Raw genomic sequence first — 22,444 nt, 5'->3', positions numbered from 1 at the left:
CCGCTGAGACGGAAAAATACGTTGGAAACGCACACAAGGAATCTTTCTCCGAGGATGCCTAAGGTGCCGCCCACCTGGCGGAGCAGGAGAGAAGAAAACAAACGAACCGACGGTTCAGCTGCGTGGTGTGTGGATGCTCCGGGTCTGTCTGATGTACATGGCAGTTAAACTACACTTTGTGATTTGCTAAACGTCGGGTAACAGAAAATCTGACAAACATCAGGTGAATATATTTCCTCTCGCTTGCGTTAGCCGCAGTTTTTCACAGTAGCTCCTCACGTCGTCGTTCTGTCACTCCGTGTTACTTTATGGTTGTCCAGTCAACAAGACACACGTGCATTGTATTTCTAATCTAATCTTTCCTGGATTACTTTCTAGATATCCCTAATTCTAGCTAGGTGCAGCTAGGGGCTAGTTTGAGCCGTATTGGTTCTAAAAGAGGATTTTATCATTTTGTAGGTGCGACTTTCACGACCTGTAGGTCAAGTACCGCTAAGAATTAAGCTAGCCAACACACAGCATGCTAATTAGCACCCTAGTAGTGTGAATGTTGTACTGCTGGGCTCATTAGCCTCCGAGCTAACAGGCTACGCTACTGCTACAATGGACGACTCTGGTATTAAAAACAGAACTGGGACGTGAAAGAGACGGAATTATTTCTGGAAATTCTCAAAGAGCTGGACATGAAGAAGTGCTTGGACGGGAGGAAAGTAAGGAATAACAAACTGTTCAAGGTGGCACACAGGAGGATGACAACGGCCGGTTATCACAGATCTGTGGACCAGTTAAAGTTTCGCTGGAAACTTCTCAAAAGTGCGTACTACAAGTGCAAACGGGAGCCCGACTCCCCGACCCCAACTAAAATGCAGGGCTGGTGGCGGTATGAAAAGACAATGATTGCGATCATGGAGTCCAGACACTCTCTGGTTGGAGCTGGTGTTAACTCTGAGAGGAACGATGAGGTGACAGAAGACTCGGATGGTGAAGCATCAATGCTGCACTGGCCGCAGCCCTACCCGAACAATGGCACTCAGAACCTGGATTTAATTGTAGGGGTGAACCCGTGGAGACGAAAGTAGTCTGTCATTAGATCATACCCATGATTTAATTTCTTTCATCTGTTTTCTAAATGCATGTGGCTATTAGGGCTGCACGATATACATCATATAATATAATATAATACATCATATTGCAATATAAAATATTTTCAGCTGATGACTTGAATTACTCCATTTGGAAAGTTAGGGTTAAGGGTTATGATGAGGGAGATCTGATAGTTGAAAATAAAAGCTGATTGTTAAAAAAAGCTATTTGGAAACTTTCTCATATGGTATAACACTGGAAAGCATGTTTGAATTAGTGCTTTGAATGACTACACTCATCATTCACAGATTTGTGGTGCTGACTTAAACAGTCAGACACATTCCTTGTGTGATGGCAAGACAGACACTGATGACATAGTACTTGTCTTTGGTCAACATTCTTTTTGTAGCCCGATTTTTTTTTTTCCATACATCTATTTCTTTTTTGCAACCACAACTTCTCTGCTGTTTCTGCAACATTTTGTAGGCTGCATGTCAACAATCAGTGTCTTGTAAACAAAAAAATGAACAAAAAACTCAGTGGCTCCAGGAATGCTTAAGTCAGAGCAACTGATCTATCAGAACTTGTAGATAAGTCACGGAAAACGACAACTGTGTGAACTCTCTTTATGTAGAGCAACAAAGAGAGTTCTAACACGACGTATTTTATTTAATCTGCCTTACGACACATTGCACTCTGGCATTGTGACAATTGCTTTTGCACAAGTTACGATGTTGACACTTAGATGGTTTGTTGTGCAGCCCTAAGGCCTATTGTCATTCTACATCTGTCTTGTGTTGTACACTTATTTAGTAGCTGTACACCTCACTAAACCTAATGCAGTAAAAAGCTGTACAATAAATCACATCTTCATGAAGGTTATAATGTTCGGTGTTTGATGAAACTGATTGGAAGATGGTAATTAGACTGTCAGGTAATAGGGGTTTTGGGTGATTTTTTTTTACGCTGTTTCTACAATGCAGTGACAGAATATTACACAACTTATTTCTACAATTATACTTTTAGTCTCATTGAGATCAATATAATTTTTTCAGTTGCAAACTGTACATAAGGAAAACATACAGTATAAGCAAAGACAGATTCAAAGTACTATTTACACATGCTAAATACATTGTTACTACGTTTAAGTGGAGCTTTTCAAAATACTTAGTTTTGAAATGTTTAAAAAAAGTACAAAATACATTAAAGAGTCCCAAACTATTAAACTCCATTTCATTGATCTGCATAATTTCAACTAAAAACTAAGCATTGAAACCTTAAAGCTCGTGTCCGGAGTTTGAATCGCAGCGTCTCCCAAAACACTGTTGGTCCCACCCTCCCTCTGATTTCGCCCCTTTATTTGTGCACGCGCACAGTACCTGAGAGGAGTGCCCGGAGTGCTGCAGCATCTTGCCTGTTTTGCTGTTTTCCACTCTTCTACATTTAGTAAATAATAAAGGAATTACGTTAGAATTCTGTATTGAGTCTAACTTGTCCTAATACCAAAATAACATGAATCTGCTAGGACGAACGAGTAAAGTTTCAGTATGTGATTACATTCGTGTATCCCTCTCGATGACGTTGTTTATCAAACTCAGTGCATTTACGCGTGTATATGTGTTACATTGTTTATTTCTATCTAGAGTTCAGAATTGCATGACTCCTCTGACAAAGAGTATGTCCCAGACGCCCCAACATCTTCCTCCAGAGGTCGGGCATCTAAACGAAGCCGTCAGGCGGGCTAAGGAGGCCGTGGTTGGGGAGCACCCCGAGCCAAAAAACGTCCTGCAGTCTCTTGGCCTGACAAGCCGTGGGATTGGTAACTTTTCTGGAAGTTGCTGATCCCTGATGCTCTCTCCTCCACAAGCAAAACAAATGTGCGTGCGGTTGCGTAGTGCGTAGCTCGCGCACCTCTGCATGGGCGTGCTTGCTGTGCGCGTAACTGTTGATTGACAGCATGACAAAGCGGAAGCTCGAACTTGATTGACTAGCTGCCGACCGGCGCTTTTTGGAATAACATGGGGGTCTATGAGAGGAAGGCGGGGCTCATGAATAAATTTTCATATCGCGTCATACTGACATTATAGTATTGAAGTAGACTAACACATTTAAGCTTTGTTAAACAATGATACATAAATTGAAAACAAATGGAAACTCCGGACACAAGCTTTAATGAGGAGTGATCGCAGGGCTTTTTGTGTAAAAGTTTGCATTTCTTTTACAGAACTGTATGCTAATAAGCTGTAGGTGGTCCCAAGAAGGAGTGTCAAATGACACTTTTTAATTAAAGGGGATCTATTATGCTCTTCCTCACCTTCTTTCATTCATATATAATATTATGATGTCCAATGTTCACATTAAACATGGCCAGAGTTTCAATAATTATTCTCTCTCTCTCCAAAACCAACAATAGTGACTTTACGTACAACCTGCTTTTTGAACCATCATTAGGCTACAAGGAAGAAGAAATTTGATTTACAGTCACACTAACCGGTTTTTCTGCTATAGATGCAGCTTTTTGGCCCTATGAATTCAGAACTGGGTGAAAGGTGTGGTTTCATGATGAACAGACCAAGAACAGGGGGAGCTAGGTTGTGGTAGTGGTTATGGAGGAGGGGGAGAAATCAGATTACTGACCAGTTGTCAACCGGGATTTACCATGCTAACTAATTTCTTGCCTAAATCTGGTTTCTCGCAGTAATTAGGTATTTTTACTGTGCATGTAAACAAAACTGACAGTCACAGTGAATCCGTCTGTTGCTATGTGGTGATGGTGCTCCTACGCAAATAATTTAAAATCATAACTTAGAAAGAAAAGCATGAAAACATCACATTTGGAAAGCTGTAACCAGTCAAGTCGACATTTTGCAAGAGAAATAGTGAATACCTGCAGTGCTATTGCATAGAACAAATCGTGATGTGTGTCTATGTGATAATGTGTGATACCATAGCTATTGTAGATGGTGTGTCATGATGGTATTGTGTCATAGATTGTCCTGTGAGTCATATCCCTAGTTTTTAGTTAAGTCTGAGGCCCTGATGCTGTATTTTGTTAATGTTTCTGTTCTTATCAGTTGTCTGCTTTTGTTTCAGATCAAAATGAATCCTGAGATGGATTCGCAGCTGAAGGTCAGCTTTATCGGTGCAGGTAACATGGCTTTCGGCATCGCAAAAGGTATCTTGTCTGGTGAGTTCAGAGAAAGTTGCTGAAATGAGAGTCGAGTCTGAGTGAAGGAGTCATTGATTTTACTTTATGTTTACTTCATGTGCAGGAAATGTTCTTCCTGTAAACATCAAAGTCAGCGCACCATCCTCCAGGAACCAGGGACGCTTTCAGGTACTTTCTTCCATCTTGTTAACTTTCTTCCATCTTGTTAACTTGTTAATCAGTCCTCAATAAGCTTGATTCGTTTGTAGGACAGCACGCAGGTATGGAGAGGATCATAGTTTACTGACCGAGACCTCATTTATAAAGCTTGCATACGCACAAAACAGGGCTAGAAAGTTACGTACGCCACTTTCTACGCAAAGGTTGTGATTTATAAAAACAAACTTGGTGTGAGAATATGCGCAGCGGTGCCCCAACCTTGATGCTTGCTTACGCACATTTTGGAGACAGAGGGAACTGCAGTGCCGGAGGGTGAGGTGGTGAATTGATCTCAAACCTTTATTGTCATCACATATTAGACTTGTAGAGCTGGATAATCATAAACCCTCATTGTTGTAGATGTTCCTATAGTGCGCCATTCGGCCTACGACTGTATTTGCAGAACTATGTTCATATATCAAACTTCCATCTTCAAATGATATAGAGCTGTGCATGGCACTGATTCATTACTAATCGGGACAAGGCATGTAACAATCAGTCCAATCGCTGATCAAGCGGATAGCGGGTGACAGCCGTGCGTAATGTGGCACAATGTATGCGTTGGCATTGCTGGAAGTCACGTAAATGGTAGATAAGAATGGAGAGAGATTTTAGGGTTCACGGGAATTTCCACCCGCTGAAACCACGCCATCCCGGTACAGACACAGGTGCTGACGACTCTGGGGTTTCTGGTGACCGGCTCCTTCCAGCGGGAACTGGCCGACAGATATGTGTTTTATACATAGGCGTCAGTTTAGGGGGGGACGGTGGGGACGTGTCCCCCCCACTTTTTGTCAGGGGTCATTTTGTCTCCAACACATTCAAATTCTTCACATGTAAGCCGTTGTAAACCCAGTTATTTTCAGTAGTATAGAAAATTCCGACGCTCCTGAACGCACCATCCGCACTCGGCCGAGAGTTGTACAGACACGCAGCACACCTTCGTGAGGTTAAAAAAAAAACAAAAAAAAGCGCAGATGCTAAATTTGCGCCTGTGTCAAGTGGAAGCTCCGACCAGAGGCGTGCAGGGGCAAAATTTCGGCCCGGGAGAATTAGTAGTATAGCGGCCCACAGACCCTTCTACACGCATGTAGCGATAGCTCAACAGCCTGAGCATCCGCCTTTGGTGCGGTGGTTGTGAGTTCGAGCCCAGCTTGTGACATTTTGCCGCCGTTCTTCGACATTTTCTCAAAGTGCTGTGGTCTCCATCCCCCCCACTTTTAAAAACAAACTGACGCCCTTGTTTTTATATGAAGAATATATGAGGTTACATTTGTTGACTAAATCCTATCTGGGTCTGATATACAGTTAAATGATGTCCTTTAGGTCTGGGATATCACAACCATTCCTCAGCGCAATAATGCCAGCCGTTTTGGATGACATTATAAACATGATCAGTTGATACATCAGGTTTCTTTACACTGTGGGTGAACAGCACAACATTAAATGGCAATTTGCAGCAATGTCCGGTCTCCCAAATGTAATCGGCGTAACTGACTGCACTCATGTTGCTGTAAGGGCTTCGAGTGAAAATAAATTCATCTATGTGAACTGAAAAAATGTACATTCAATCAGTGTACAAATTATTTGTACATCAGACATGATCATAACAAATTTAGTGGCAGGGTGGCCTGGGTCAACACATGATTCATTCATCCTGATGCACAGCAGTGTAGGGAAAAGACTGCAGGCCGGTGCTGCGTAAAATGCCGTGGATCAGCAGCTTATTTATATGCAGATAATTCATGAGTTACTTTGCATTGACCATTCATGGTAAAATGTGGGTGTGTTGTGGGCGGGATGTGAGGTGGATCCACCTGCGCAATCTTCCAGCTGGAGTGTGATTTATAAAGGGGAAATTCAATGCCCCTGTGCGTACGCACAGTTTTATAAATGAGAATATTTTTTGGTGTACGTCTAGTTCAGATTTTCGGCATACGCGGTCAGGGGCCAAAAGTATATTTTGTTTGTCTGACCAAACCAACAAACGAAAAAGGGAAAAACGGCTCAATTTTCATTTTTTCGTTTTCAACCAAAAACGAAAAAACGTTTTTTTTTCTTTCTCAATTCAAAACCAAAAATGAAACCAACACAAGCAAATTACGGCCGAATGTCGTTTTTTGGATTTCAATTTTTCGTTTTTTGTTTCAGGTCTCAAAACGATAAAACGGAAATACGTGACCCCTGACTGTCACGGGTCAAATGGACTCCCTACCAAAATAAAAGCCTTACTAATAAATGGGTAATAAAAGATAAATTACGTTAAATAGCGTTTTTATTTTTGCACAGTATTTATTACATACACTACTAGGCTTGTGATAATGTTGGAAAATGATAATAATAACATTATTATTATTATTAACAACAATACAACTAACAATACTACTACTACTACTACTACTACTACTACTACTACTACTACTATAATAATAATAATCATAATAAAGATAATAATTGCAGGTCTGCTGCCTGGCCTGGATACATCTAATGCGTGGACGCGAGATTGTTAAGTGTTCACCTTTGCGATAAGTGTGACATCAACCGGCACTCCGGTTGATGCTATGTCTGTTGATCATAAAATACGTGGGTCATTTTAACTTTGTGACATGTCAGCTGCATGGCGTGTGCTGATGAGAAACTTGGTCGTCCAGGAGGAGCTTGGACTAGAACTGCTGCTCCTCCATGCCGTTTTGCGCGTTGGGAACAGCCGGATGAGGCAGCTCGAAAAGAACCGTTTCCCTTTTTGCCCAGTAGATGGCAGTGTGAGCCAATTCAGAAGAACATCCAGTACTCAGTTGAGGGACTGTCTGACAGCTGGCCTGAGAACGCCTACGCGTACGCGGTAGGAGATGCATGGATTGATGAATGGACCGACGGATGGATCGTTTTCTTTTCCCAACCATGACATGTATCAGCCTGCGTGTATTTTATTTGATTTAATCTATGGTGCCGACCATAGATATATACAAACACTAGATGTCTCAAGGCAGAGTCTGCAGCATCGTCACTTGGCGGCCATCTTAGGACAGGGGACTGCTCTGGCGCACTGTACTGTAGTCACTGGTAAGGTGGATGATTTCCTCACTTTAACACTCATAACTCACTCAATTCTTGATTGATTTACAAACGGTTTAGTTTATTACAAACCTTATTAACGTGGCTATGATTCAGGCTAAATGTTGAAATCGCAGCTTTTCGTTTTGAAAAATGCGGCATAGTTGTGGCGTCTTTTCTGCCTGGCTACTCAAGGCTGAGAACACAATATGATTTTCAATTATTAGGTTTTCCTGAGACCAACGCTTTTTGAGAAGCTAATCTTTAGGCGAAATTACGTTCTTTGTGGTTGTGGTTGTATTTATTTGCTTGTTAAGAGACTTTGATTGAGACCTTAGACTTATTGTTTGTCTGGATTAGTTACCCTACAGCCGAGATCCATTGTGGGTAATGTAGGCACCGGGTTCATGAAAAGAAAAGACAACATCTCTGTTTGTTGTGCATTGATTTTGGTTGAGCTTTGTTTTTATCTGTGCATTAGAAAGCTGAACGTAATAAAGAAGTGCAATGCTAAATATTAAAATTACATTTGCATCCATTTATGCTGAAAAAAGATATCTGTGTTCATTTTTTATTTTTTTGCAGTGGCAGCCTGAAGTTTAGAGAAGTGGAAGGTCCTCGCTGCAATCCTCAAACCAGCAGGATAAAATTCTGAAGATTACAATATAAGTATAAACCATGAATTAAGAATAGTAAGACACTAAATAACCTTTGACTAAAAAGACAGCTAGCAGACAATTTTCATGCCCGAGATTTAGAAATAAATAAATTCAAAAGCTTAACATGACACTGTGCAGCTAGTTAGAGATATTGGTCATCAACCTTTAATCTTGTTTTTTTTTTTTTAAAGAAGGCTAGATTAACTTAAAAATTGCCCACTCCATTGTTGTAACTTCAGTTGATTATGGGACACTGCAAAAATCCTGGAAAATGATTTATTGAAAAGAGTGGGAACCCTGTTCTTATTTTTCTTTATTCACTTTTTTTTTTCAAATGTCATTATTTGTTTTTTTTTCATTTTAGCATTACGTTTTCTTATTTATTCATCATCATTTATTTTGTCTATTTGAATATTGTAAATATTAAAGATTGACAGTATATCTGTGTGTATAGCTATTTCTTTATTACCTATCTACTTAATATAATTTTTATATGAATTCAATGGTTTTAATTATTCTTAAGTAAGCAGTAAAAGAAGTACATCTCTGACGTTTATATCAAACCAAGCTGTTCTAAAATCGGTTGAAAATTTAGCAATCTACAGTGATTTTAAAATCCATGCTCCATTGACTTTAATGTTATGAGTGATCGAGCAGCCCTGTCCCAAGATGGCTGCCATGTGGCGACATCGCTCCCCATAGGCTGACAGCGCTCACGAGCCATCTAGTGTTTGTTTATATCTATGGTGCCGACAGCTAACCTTTGCTGCTAATGTTTTATCACGCTTCTGCCTTGGAAATTATTTGTCTTTTTACAAAAACAGAGAAAAATGTTGATCAAAGTCAAGCTCAAGTAGAACACAGAAAAGCAAGCCCTGTGTGGTTATTTGAAGACTTTGAAATGTTAGCTAGCTGTCTACCTTCGCACGAGAACATGCGCTGCAAGGGCAGCATAAAACTGTTCCCACAAAGTTGGGATCATGGTATTGTCCAAAATGTCTTGGTATGCTGAAGCATTCAGAGTTCCTTTCACTGGAACTAAGGGGCTAAACCCAGCTCCTAACAAACAAGCCTACACCATAATCCCTCCTCCACCAAACTTTACACTTGGCACAATACAGTCCGACGAGTACCGTTCTCCTGGCAACCGCCAAACCCAAACTCGTCCATCAGATTGCCAGACGGAGAAGCGTGACTGGTCACTCCAGAGAACGTGTCTCCACTGCTCTAGAGTCCAGTGGCGGCATGCTTTACACCACTGCATCTGACGCTTTGCATTGTACTTGGTGATGTGTGGCTTAGATGCAGCTGCTCGGCCATGGAAACCTATTCCATGAAGCTCTCTGCACACTGTTCTTGAGCTAATCTGAAGGTTTGAAGGTCTGTCGGGATTAACTGTGCAGAAAGTTGGTGACGTCTTGGTACTATGTGCCTCAGCATCCACTAACCCCGCTCCCACACACTTCCAATTTCTTAGAATACAGCTGACTGTGGAATATTTAGGAGCGAGGAAATGTCACGACTGGATTTGTTTGCACAAGTGGCATCCTATCACAGTTCCACGGTGGAATTCACTGAGCTCCTGAGAGCGACCCATTCTTTCAAAAATATTTATAAAAGCAGCCTGCATGCCTAGGTGCTTGATTTTATACACCTGTGACCATGGAAGTGATTGAAACACCTGATTCTGATTATTTGGATGGATGAGTGAATGCTTTTGGCAATATAGTGTAGGTGTTCAGTGAAGAGCTGGGTCTTTAATCTTTTCTTAAAAACTGACAGAGACTTTGCAGATTGAGTAGAGTTTGGTAACTCGTTCCACCACCTGGGAATCACAGAGGAGAAGAGTCTAGCTATGGACCGGACCTGTTGTGTTGGTTGTATCAGGAGCCTTTTGTTGGCTGAGCGTACTGAGCAGGAGGGAGTGTAGACCTGAATGACAGAGTTCATGTAGGAGGGAGCTTTTTTCTTTCTGGTTTTGTAGACAAGTGTCAGAGTTTTGAATTTCATGCGAGCAGCAACTGGAAGCCAGTGAAGTCATCTGAACAGCGATGTGACATGAGCTGTTTTTGTCTGGGTGAATTCTGGATCATCTGCAGAGATTTGACTGTCCATGAGGGGAGGCCTGCCAATAAGGAGTTACAGTAGCCAATGGTGATATTAGAGAGCCTGGACCAGGGGTTGTGCTGCATGTTCAGACAGGAAGGGTCTGCTAAGCAACAGAGGCCACATGAGCCTTGACGGTTAGTCATCGATCATGACAGCCACGTTTCTGGCAGATTTTGTTGGTTTGAGTTGGGTTGATTTAACCCTTTAAGCTTCAGTCAATTCCAGCCGTTTTCAGTACAAAAAAATCGCTAATATTCTATTTTTAAATTAAAAAAATTACGAAAAATACGGGGAATATTGGACGGGCATCACGAGGTGCATTTCCTTGAAAATGACCGATTCGGGGATTTTATACGACTTCAGGACATGTTTTGGACAAAACAGTTTACTGGCTTGTGTCGTCTGGATGTAAAAGGTTGGATTATGGCCGTTTTTTGTGGAATCTTTTTTTTGTGTGTAGTAATGAACCCGGAAATGTGAGTCGCGCTGTGTGCGTTGAAGCCGTGTATAGAGAACGGATGGATGAATATTCGTTTTTGTCAGACAAATGTGTTTTTCTCACCCGCTGTGGTAATCGCATCTGAAAGTGGTTTATACCGGCGGATTCATGAGAATCTAAGCTTTCCATCGGCGTATAGTGTTTGTATAATCGTGTTTGCAGCCGTCGGACATTCTTGAAATTCCTATGCAAATTAGTAGGTGTACCGCCGGCGGTACACCTACGACGCACTGAAGCGTAAAGGGTTAAGCTGGATTTTGATTTCTTGTTGTGTAGACTGGGATGAAAAGAGCTCAGTCTTGGAGAAGTTGAGCTGAAGGTGGCATTTTTTCATCCATGCCTAGAATCTGCAAGGCATGTTGAGATCTGGGCAGAGACAGTGTGGCTGTCCAGAGGAATGACAGGAAGAGCTGGGCATCATCAGCATAGCAATGGTATGAAAAACTATGGGAGTGGATTATTACACCAAGTGAGGTTATGTATATTGAGAAGAGGAGGGAACCGAATAGTGATCCTCGAGGAACTTCTATGGATAGTCTTTGCAGTTCAGACATTTCTCTCCTTCAAGATACTCTGAAATATCTCCTTGAGAGGTAGGACATATATACAGTTGTGCTCATAAGTTTACATACAGAATTTGTAAATTGTACTCCATTCTTTAATGAAAACATGAATGATCAGAGCAAATACAATTGCATGACAATAAATAGCTTTGTCTAAACACCAGCCCTAAATGAAAGAAAATGTTTACATTAACAAACATATTTGCTAAAAAATAAAGGACAGTATTTCATAAATTTGGCCAGGGTATGTAAACTTATGAGCACAACTGTAATGAACCGGCGGACGGCCGAACCTGAGATCCCAAGCTCAGTGAGTGTGGAGAGGAGGATTTGGTGGTTAACCATGCCAAATGCAACTGACAGATGTAACGGCAATAGTGCTGAAGACTGTCCAGCAGTTCCAGCAGAACACAGTGATTCTGTTACAGATAGGAGTGCAGTCTCAGTAGAATGACACTGTTTACAACCAGACTGATTCGGGTCATACAGGTTGTTCTTACAGAGGAAAGCAGAGACTTGCTTTGAAGACGGCTCACTCAAGTGATTTTTATGGGAAGGGCAGAAGCAAAACTGGTCTGTAGATTTCAACCTGGGCTGGGTTGAGTGTAGGCTTTTTGAGCACTAGAGTGACTTGAGCTTGCTTAAATGCAGTGAGGAATACACCCATGGCAAATGAGTAGTTTATGATGCGTGTTACTGAACATTTAAGTGATGGGAAAATAGTTTGTAAGTGATCGGACATGCCGGATCCCCCTCTGTCAAGGGGCCTGGCTAAAGTAACCATTTGGAGCCCTTTGCATTTGGATGGGAGCAAATATTTGCCTGGTTTGCTGCCTCTGCATGTAGACTACTGTATGTGACCACTTCAGTGATTAAATAATATTTATTTATTTATGTTTTCATTTAGCACGCATTTTTTCCAAATTCTAAAACGTGTTATCCTGCTGTCATGGTTCTAATGTTTCCGAACCGTTTCCCATACACATAAATAATTTGAAAAGGGTATCTTTACTGCCCACATTCTGGCTTCATAAATGCTAATATAGTAAATGTGTTGAAGAAATCATTTGTCCTTACAATGACCAACATAAGAGCTCAAAAGTAGGTAGTGAAGTTATTCTGGAAATAGCCCAGGGCTTATGGAGTTAATGGATAAAAAAGGCTACATATCTATTTCTAGATACAAGTTAACAAATTTCATATTATTTCAACCCACCACTGAGACAATACAATTTATTCAATGCAACGTCTATCACTTAATGTTACAAATATCCCTAACTTATTTCAGCGATCACCTGTGAGTAATCTGAATACATCTATGGGCTATCAAAAAAGTCATGTTAGTTGAAAACTAATACAATTTCTACCATAATAAAGCATAGTGCACTGGATAAGAGATGTGTGACATGGCTTCATTTGAATGGACTTGCACTGAAGCTCATGCTGCTCTGACTCTTTGTGTGCATGCTCCAAGTAAAAAAAGAAGATGTCACAGTTAAAAGTGCATGTTTGATTGGAAAAACCAAAGTATATGTAGAAATTAAAAAAAATAAAACTTTATTATGGACTGCATTTTCAGTATGGACTGATCCTGTAATTATTTTGCTTTTTATTTTGTCTGCTAACTGTCATGCAATTGGTTCCTTTTCCCATGGCAGAAAATCAGCATTGCTTAGTATTTATGCCTAAATATAATAAAAATATTATAATTCATTTTGTTTGCCATTGTGTAAGACCTGGTTAATGCATGTGTATAATATTTCTCCTTGTTTTCAGGAGCTCGGCATTGCTGTAACTCACTCCAACATAGAGGCGATCTGTGGCTCAGATGTGGTCTTTGTTGCAGTCAAACCTCACCTGGTCCCACTAGTTCTGAATGAGATCTCACAGCATGTCACTGATAGACACATAATAGTATCTGTTGCAGCAGGAGTAACACTGGCTACATTGGAAGAGGTAAGCCAGTAAGTGGTGGCTTTACACTCAATGCTGGTTTGTTCATGGTTAAAGATCATATGTTTAATTTTTCTTTCCATATTTAAATATCAAGCTTCTGCCAGAGAACTCAGTCGTCATCCGGCTGATGCCAAATCTACCGTGTGTGGTTCAGGAGGGGGCTCTCCTGTTTACGCGGGGGTCCCATGCAAAACAGGAAGATGGTGCTCTGCTTCGCTCCTTGTTGCATCACTGTGGTTTGGTGGAGGAGGGACCTGAAGCCTGGATTGACATCCACACCGGGGTGAGCGGAAGCGGAGTTGCCTTTGTGAGTATTGTAGGATTTCTGGATATATGTTGATATATGTGTTTGAATTGTTTGTAAGGGTTTTCTCCACCAATTACAATCATAAGATTATAATAATGTTTCTCCAATATTAATGTAGGGATAATGTTTGCTCAAATGGGGTTAAGAGTTTTATACAGAATTATTATATAGTCTACCTGATATTCGACCAGCAAAGTATTTAGATTAGACAAATATAATAATTAGCCTATGAAACACTTCTTGTTGCGCTGTCAAGAAGAGCTTCAGGAATCATAAGGGGAATTATTCAGCTTGAAAGGTTATGTATAAAATTGAGGTAGCTGGAATCCATACAAGTTAGGGACCAAGATGTGAACAACAAAACAATTGAGGCACTGAACTTAAATTTATGTACATTTATTAAACTAAGCTAAACAATAACAACAACAATAACACACATTAAGACAAACAACAACAACACAAAACGAATAAGATGGTGAGATGTGAATGATGGGAAAAAGGAAGGAAGAGAACACAATATTTCAATGTAACACTGGGATTAATATTACACTTAAAATATGATGTTCTGAAGGAAAAGGTATAAATAGACCACACCTGAAAGCAGCCGTCAATTTGATAGTTGGCTAATTTATTAGCCTGTAAATATTATCTTTGAAAAGATAATTTGAGAAAGTTGCACCAAGTTCCAGTGACTGAAAGGTACTTGCGTGCCGTGATGATGATGATGATGCTGCCTTGGTGGATGGTCCGGTCGGCCTTGGTTGATGTGGGTCGGAACAACGGTGGACAGAGTGGAGCCTCAGAGTGATAGATAGCAAGTTGACTTCCAAATTCAAGAGAACTCAGGGTGTCGCTTTCAGGAGAACTCAAAAGAACTCTCAGAGTGATGGAGGACTCAAAAGAACTCTGAGTGATGGAGGACTCAAAATGGTGGTTTCAGATGTGGTCTTTTAAAGGGGTGCCTTTGCATATCATTAACTCAGCAGGGGTCTGGTACATCCCCTGTCAGGGATGGCTGAGGTCCAGATGTCCCACAGAGTTACATTTTCAGGAAATTTCTGTAACTTTCCAAAATATTAAAATTTGTTGAACATGGTTTATCTAGGAGCATTACTGATAGATAGCTGATTAAAATGATACCACACATGATCATGTGTGATCGGCAGACATGTTAAAATTATGACATTGATACTAATCAGGAGGAATAAAATATTAAAGGTAAGACAAGAGGTAGATTAATCACAAAGTCATTGAAAAGTTCACTTGTTTGGTGAAATGGATGTGCACAAAAGGAGTTTTGTCCAGAATTGGGAGATGATTGTCTGTGTTAGCTTTGAGGTGAGTCCAGAGTTACTTTGTTTGTGAATGGAATGTCTTTGAAGTGATCCTCCAGGTTTCTGAGCTTCCCCTCTTCTGTGATTCAGGAATCAGTCCGAATTTTATTGCCCTCAATTTGGTTCCTTTGAAGGCTTGGTGGTACTTGGGGGTTTTGAGCCAGTCTCTTGCTAAGACAGGTCCAATACACATCCTGGAGGTCTGTATTGGGGGGGAATCCTTTAAAGTCAGCTCTCGGTCTCGCTTCCTGCTGACTTGATGCTTCGCGTCCCCATGCCAGACATGTCCCACATCTGGCGTGGTGTCCTGGTGTCCCTCTTGCTTCGCTGATCAAAAGGGGAGCCTCATCTCCACTGTGGCTGTGAAGGTGTTAAATCTGTTCTTGTCATGTTCCACTGTTGATAATGATGATTGGTCGATCCTACAGTATCCTAGGATTGTGTGATTTGATTAGTTTGTCAGAAGTCTTTGTAACTTCTTGCAAACTATTTTAAGAGAAAATGTTTCAAAATGTTTCAAGAAATGTACAGTTTATTATCATTCAAGCAAGTCATTTGACTGAGTAAAAATAATTCACGATAAAGAACCGTGATATGTGTATATGTGTGTGTGTGTGTCTGTGTGTGTGTGTATTTATAACAACCTACCCACATAAAACAGACTGATCTTCCCCTACTGCTGCTTACAGAAAAGAAAACACTGTTTAAAACACAAAACATTCAGACCATCAGTAAACAGATTAGCCAGACTATTGAGCCTAGTCATTCTCATACCGTTGTTGATGGTTGGCTGAAAAATAATAAAAAGTGGCCTTCACACCTGAAAAAAAATTTTCTCCGAGCCCTTCATCACAAATCGTATTTTTTCCAACTTGAGATGAAACAATACATTTTTAATCCAGTGTGATACTGTGGGTGGGGCAGCATCCTTCATTTGAGAAGAATTAGACAGCATGCTAGCAAGGTTGAAAAGGCAATAAGTTTTCGACTCCCGGCAAGAAGTCCTAACTCCACATCAGCAATCCCAAAAAGAAACAAAAGCAGATTCAGGTTTAAACAGACTCCTAGTGTACAAGAAAGTGCTTCACATATTCCTTCCCAATACTGTTGTATTTTAGAACAGGACCAAAATCTGAATTAAAGTGGCCTCTGCCGATTTGCATCTATCACACACCAGGTCAGTGTGGCGATAAATCCTAGCTATTTTAGACTTACAGAGATGTGCTCGATGAACCACTTTGACGTGAATAAGAGCGTGTGTTGCACACACTGAAGATGACTAAATTTTTTCAAAGAATATCAGCCCTTTCTACTTCACTTACTACTCAATCTGGAGATCCTGCTCCCATGCCACCTTAATAGCAGACATAGAGAAGACATCCACATGAGAAATCAAGTCCAGCATTAAAGAAATAACTTTCTTTTCTGTTGGGTTAAAAGACATCAGATCATCAATTACAGTATTGGGAGGTATGCATAGGAACCCCGGAATGGAACCTGAAACAAATTGTCTCACCTGTAATTTTTTTTTAAAAATTAGAAGGATGTAAATGGTATTTGACTGGCAGTTGTTCAAAGGAAGCAAATGTATTATCTATGTAAAGGTCATTGAAGCTTTTCAGCCCCCTGTCTGAACCACGTACAAAATGTGGTATCCTGCAGTGAAGGAGGAAAAAAATTATTAGACATTATTGGACTAAATAGACTCATATTTTGGAGATCAAAATGTTTTCGTGTCTGAGATGTTTGATTCAGCTTTAAAGTTGCTTATGTTAACAGCAATGAACCTCAGATCTGCTGTCATTAACTTTATTAATACGTGGAAATGGAGTAGATTGATATAATTATTTACCGCAAGAGGTTGTCACTAAATATTAACAGAGCTCCAACAAAAATACAACCAAACATGATTGTTAGTTTCCCTGCTCTTTAAAACAGCTATTTCAAGCAACTGAATATAGTCTAAATGTTAGATTAAATCCCCCTAGAGTGGGTTCTTCATTTATTGAACTGAGGATAGAGTAGAATACAAATAAAAGCTGATATAAATGACTGAAGGCATATAATATCTTTTTCATGGAGCTTATTGCACTTGGTATTTCTCCACAAAGGAAATCCTGACCCAGTCAATACCAGCAAACCAAGAAAACAAAAGCAAAATCTGAGCCCGTAGCATTCAAAATACACCTTCAAAATAAAAGCCTGGAGGGAACAGTTATTTTAACACTAGCAAAACAAAGGCTTGTCAAAAGTGATGAACTGATCAACAGACCTTTATAAGGGTAATTTACACACGATTCGGTATAAATAAATAATGTGGACATACATAACACATGCCTGTGCTCAGCACAAGGTCATTTTGAATTGAAGATTTCATCCGTCGGAAATGATACGTCAACTGAAAAGTACTCAGAGTGTAGTACTACGCTCTGAGTGCTTTTCTTATCTGTACTGTGACACACAGCCCTGCCAGTTTTGCAGTATTTAACTGAATCTGAGCCGAAATGTGTAACTCCAGAATGTTTCCTGTTCCATCTATCAGCAATCACATCATCAATAAACACCAGTGGCCCAGTTCTATTTGCAGCTGTAACACTGCTGTTTGACAGAACATGTGGTCTGCTTTGACTCATGAGGTCTTCCTTTCTTTTTTCATGCTATTCCTCTCATACTGATGGTTCATCTGGGTTCCGTCTGTATGAAGAATCTTTGTCCAGAACTGAGCAGCTGTTTAACATGTTTTTTGTCAGTCTAATCTGGTCTTTTTGTATCTGAGTGTTACCAGTGCTTTGCATCATGAGACAAAACTTCTGAATTTACATTCATGAAGGCATCTGTTGACTGTAGTCTACCTCCCTGAGAGTATTCTTGATTGGATTCTTGGTCAGATGTTGTGGAGTTGTTTTCATGACCAAGGAAAGAATTCTAACATAATCCACTTTAGATTTCTACTGTGGTCCTCCAGGCCTTTTGGTGTTGTTGAGTTTGCTGCATTTGTTCTTAAGATTGTCCCAGATAGTTGATTTTTATCTCCCATAGGTCTGCTTTGTGTTATCAGTCCAACAACAACCCCCCTAACTTGCATCATCACCTCTTTGGGCGCTCTATTGACAGTTCAAAATGCAAATTCAAAACTTGGAATTAGTTCCAGAGCTTTAATCGCCATTATTTTTCATTAAATGCATAAAAACAGGCCAAACCTGGGTGTAAAACTGCTTATCGGTCAATCATCCAATTATTTTAAACATGTGAAAAAAGAGGGACTATGTTAAAAAAATTACATTAAACAATGTTATATTTAAATATTTCCCTTGTAGGAAAGCTGAAGGTGTACACTCAAGTCACATCTTGACTGCTTTATTTCATATTCATTGTGGTGCTTTTCTGAAGTACACATTTGATTTTCAAATTACTTATGGGCCCAATTCCATACTCTGCAATGTAATAGTATGGTATATTAAGCAATGAAACAATAATGCTCAGATGTTTATTTTTCAGTAATACCATGTGATAAGATAGTCTTTTATTAATCCCACAGCAGGGAAAGTTTGTCAGTGTTACAACAGCAACAGAGAGTGTAAGTAAATGAAATACAGATAGGCATACAATAAAAGATTAGTAATTAGTGAAGCAGGAAATTCTTCACTATTTAAAAACAAATTATTATGAGAACAATTTTGATATACAGTCGTCTCTTGTATCAAAACCCCAATATTGTATATTCTTTGATGGAACAACAGAAAGTTAGACTTTGTTTGCTCTTATTCTGAAGCATGTGATTGTTCTCTATAGGTATACCTTTTTGCTGAAGCGCTGGCAGAAGGAGCTGTTAAAATGGGCATGCCCAGTGCTCTGGCCCACAGCATCGCATCTCAGACTGTTCTGGTCAGTTTTACAGCATGTGCAGTTGTTTTCAAAAAAATAATGTATTTACATTGGAGTTCTGCCACCTGGATGTGAAACCTCATCAATTTAATTTTGCCACCATGTGCTGCAGGGTGCTGGGAGATTATTACGTGACTCTGGGAAGCATCCTGCTCAGCTTCGCTCTGAGGTCTGCACTCCAGGTGGAACTACAATCTACGGGCTTCACACACTGGAACAAGGCGGCCTGAGGGCTTCAACCATGAGTGCCGTGGAGTCTGCCACAGAGAGAGCCAGGGAGCTCGGCCGAAAGTCAGCCGCAGGAAGCAGAAAATAACAGCTGCTGGTCGCCTTTGAAAAACTATTAATCAAACATTAACTTAAAAAAAAATCCCACCAACAAACTGTCTGTTTTGCTCAGTGTCACAATGGAACACAAGGAGGAAATAGGACTTGTCGCTTTTTTTATTTCACTGCATGATTTTTCCATAAACAAGTACGTTACTTCTTTTTGTGTCTTTGACCACAACAATTTGATGTTAGCAAAAAGAAAACATTGGTTTAACATTGATACTCACAAATGAAAAATGTGATCGTGACCTGTGATCTACTGTTTGGAGAGAATGGCTGTTTTTCTGTGCACCAGTAATCCTACGTGTTGGGATTAAGGCAGGAATGGAGCCCAAATGATGATGTTACTTGTAATCACAATAAGATGGGCAGTACTACCATTTTAGTCACATTTACTGAGGGCTGTGTTGTTCTTGGAGAGGCTTCAGGCTTTATTCAGACCATGGAATTCCTTAGTAGCAGACAGTCCGAAGAGTATCTGAGGCACAAAAATCCATGACCTATAGATGGATAAAGTTACATGTTTCAGCTCAGAGTAGTTGCTGACCAATACTTCGGATTTTCATTTATAAGAAGTTGGAGAGTCATGATTTCTTCATCTTTAAAGGCCAGTGACTGTATCCTTGAAGAGCCTCTTATTTTGTCTTTCTGACTTGTAAACTACCCACAGTATTATTCTTGACAGAAAGCACAACTTCCTATTTTTTTTCATTATTCGTACCATCTACTGTAGCTTGAATCCAACCAAAAAGCGTCTTAACTGATGTACTGCCTTACTGGTCTTGATGAGATAATTATGAGCATTTAATGCAGAGTAGAAATAGGAGTTGAATATATTGATGTATTTTTTGTTTGAAATAGTTATTGAATTATAGCATAAGATTTTTGGCAAGGTAGAAGATGCCCGGTTCGCATCCCAGTCTGGGCCTGAGATCTTTTTGCATGGAGTTTGAATGTTCTCTCTGTGCATACGTGGGTTTTCAGGTCAGGTCAGGTTACTTTATTTGTACCCGTAGGTAGATTTGTTTTGCAGTCCATGAGATTACACCGCCCATACATAAAACAAAAACAAGATAAAAACTAAATTTAAAAATTGAGACAAACATTTAACAATAAACATTAAATATGAAATATTAAAGTATTAAAATGTTTAAAATCCTCCAGGTTCTATCATCACAGCAAACATAGGCATAAAGGACATAAAAAGAATAAAAAGGGGGGTACACGTATTGGTTGCAGAGGCAACCTCCATTAAGATCAAAATTAAAACAATTTAAAAAATCTAAAAAGGTAAGTAAAAGTGTAAGTAAAACAAAGTGCAAAAGCATGTGCAGATAAATATATGCAAATAGACTACGATTTATTTAGCTCAGCAATAGCGGCAGGGACAGAACTATTCTTATAACGCTTCGTTCTACACTTTGGAACGAGGTACCTCCATCCAGAGGGGAGAAGCTGGAATTCACTGTGAAGCGGGTGGGAGTCATCATTTAAAGCAGAGTTTGCAATCCTCTGCAGCTGGTTAATGTACAGAGATGCTGGATAGAGCTGAGGCTCCCCAATGAGACGACTCGCCCACTTTACTACCAGACTCAAGGAATTTTTGTCTTTTAAAGACGTTTGCTTGAACCAAGCCACCAAGGAAAAAGACAGGACTGACTCAATAAAAGCGCGATAGAACATAATCATAGGTGTTCTATCAACATGAAAGTGCAACAGTTTCCTTAAACAATATAAACGCTGGTGAGCCGTCTTACACACCGCTTCACAGTTAGCTTCAAAGCACAGTTTTGAATCAGTGATTGTACCAAGGTATTTATATGACTGTACACACTCGATTGTCTGACCTTTGATTGAGGTTAAGCAGTTCTGTTGAGGACTTTTCCTAAAATCTATCAACATGTCTTTCGTTTTTGTTGTATTTAGCTGAAGGTTTGACTCCTCACACCAAGCAACAAAATCATCAACAATTAGGCCATGGCTGGACTCTCCCCTTTTAAGTAAACTTACAATAACAGAGTCGTCCGCATACTTTATGATTGCTCTGTTTTCATATATGCTCTGACACGCATTTGTGTACAGAATAAACAGTAGAGGGGAAAGCACACACCCTTGTGGTGACCCTGTGGATGTGTGTTTTAGGTCAGACAGAACATTGTTAACCCTGACCCTTTGTGTCTTGTCAGTTAAAAATTATAGGATCCAGCCTACCAAGTTGTTACTTAAATTGAACTGCAGTAACAGCCTTTCTATCAAGATGTGGAGCTGGATGGTGTTAAAAGCAGAAGAAAAGTCCACAAATAAGAGCCTGGCATGAGTCCCATTCTCATCCAAGTGTTTAAAAAGCATGTTAGGCAGTGTTAGCGTTGCATCCTCTACTGGGTCTATAAGTGAACTGCATTGGGTCCATGGCACCTTCTGTTGTCCTTAGGATCTCATACCTAACCAATTTCTCCAAAGTCTTCATTAAAATTGAGGTAAGAGCAACAGGTCTAAAATCATTTAAAGTCTTAGGACAGCTGCATTTGGAGACTGGGACCACTACAGCATTTTTCCAAATGTTTGGGACTTGCTGTGTCTGTAAGGACTTATTGAAAATAAAATGAAAGACTGGGCTCAGTTCTTTAGCACAGGACTTCGGTAGACGACCACAGATATTATCTGGGCCATGCTGTTTGTTGACTTTAACAGCAAGAAAAGCTTTCTCAACTTGGTCCAGCTGAATGTTAAAGTGCTGATCGTCCTTTAGTTTGTGACTGAGTTCCTGTAATTCTGTGTAATTCTCCAGGTACTCCAGGTTCCTCCCAGAGTAACTGGTGATTCCATACTGTCTGTAGGTGTGAATGTGAGTGTGATTCTTTGTCACTATATGTAGCCCTGTGATAGACTGATGACCAGTCCAGGTGTCCTCTGTCTTCTGGGATGGACTCCAGCCCCCCGCAACCCTAATGACGATTAGGTAGTGTATAGATGATGGATGAATGGAAGATTTTTGGCCAAATGAAGCATAAGACTCAAAATTAAGAAAATTTAAGAATAATAATGTTCATGCAGTGGTTTTCCAATGATAGTTTGTCCCAAGTCTTGCTAGTGTAGTTAATGATTTTGTGTCTAACACAGTGAGTAGAAAAACATTTGATTTGATCTATGATGCCCTGAGTGTAGAATCAATTTTCATAAAGTGTCATGGTAACAAGTTCTCTTTACCTTATTTTTTATTTGAATTAAAGCTTTGGAATTAGCCATCAGCACGCTTTCAGAAGCACAAATTCTTAACGTGTGATCACACCAATTAGAT

At 40.0% G+C, this 22,444-nt stretch overlaps 1 protein-coding gene across 4 annotated transcripts; it reads left to right on the top strand.

Annotated features, from left to right (window-relative positions):
• The first annotated feature begins 84 nt into the window (after nucleotides 1-84).
• On the top strand, nucleotides 85-22,394 carry pycr3 (pyrroline-5-carboxylate reductase 3). Of its 4 annotated transcripts, none has more exons than XM_051947334.1 (7): nucleotides 85-223; nucleotides 4,177-4,270; nucleotides 4,356-4,420; nucleotides 13,111-13,290; nucleotides 13,385-13,597; nucleotides 18,724-18,816; nucleotides 18,929-19,401. In XM_051947334.1, the coding sequence occupies exons 2-7, from the start codon at nucleotides 4,183-4,185 to the stop codon at nucleotides 19,130-19,132; spliced, it is 843 nt and encodes a 280-aa protein (XP_051803294.1). In that variant the 5' UTR covers nucleotides 85-223; nucleotides 4,177-4,182; the 3' UTR covers nucleotides 19,133-19,401. The 4 variants fall into 4 exon arrangements, with proteins under 4 accessions (XP_051803294.1, XP_051803293.1, XP_051803292.1 ...); XM_051947333.1 differs by lacking the exon at nucleotides 85-223 and adding an exon at nucleotides 240-1,049 and having other exon boundaries at nucleotides 13,385-13,573; nucleotides 18,929-22,394; XM_051947332.1 differs by lacking the exon at nucleotides 85-223 and adding an exon at nucleotides 243-1,049 and having other exon boundaries at nucleotides 4,177-4,258; nucleotides 18,929-22,394.
• The last annotated feature ends 50 nt before the right edge of the window (nucleotides 22,395-22,444 follow it).

This window comes from Acanthochromis polyacanthus, chromosome 4 (genome assembly GCF_021347895.1).
Source record: "Acanthochromis polyacanthus isolate Apoly-LR-REF ecotype Palm Island chromosome 4, KAUST_Apoly_ChrSc, whole genome shotgun sequence".
NCBI classification, from domain to species: Eukaryota; Metazoa; Chordata; class Actinopteri; family Pomacentridae; genus Acanthochromis; species Acanthochromis polyacanthus.
This window is presented reverse-complemented; position numbering and strand designations above follow the sequence as displayed.

Coding starts and splice junctions, on each gene's coding strand:
- pycr3 (XM_051947331.1), top strand. CDS start 684: ATGAAGAAGTGCTTGGACGGGAGGAAAGTAAGGAATAACAAACTGTTC. Junction 1,050..4,176: donor CTCAGAACCTGGATTTAATT/GTAGGGGTGAAC, acceptor CTTTTGTTTCAG/ATCAAAATGAATCCTGAGAT. Junction 13,598..18,723: donor GCGGAAGCGGAGTTGCCTTT/GTGAGTATTGTA, acceptor TGTTCTCTATAG/GTATACCTTTTTGCTGAAGC.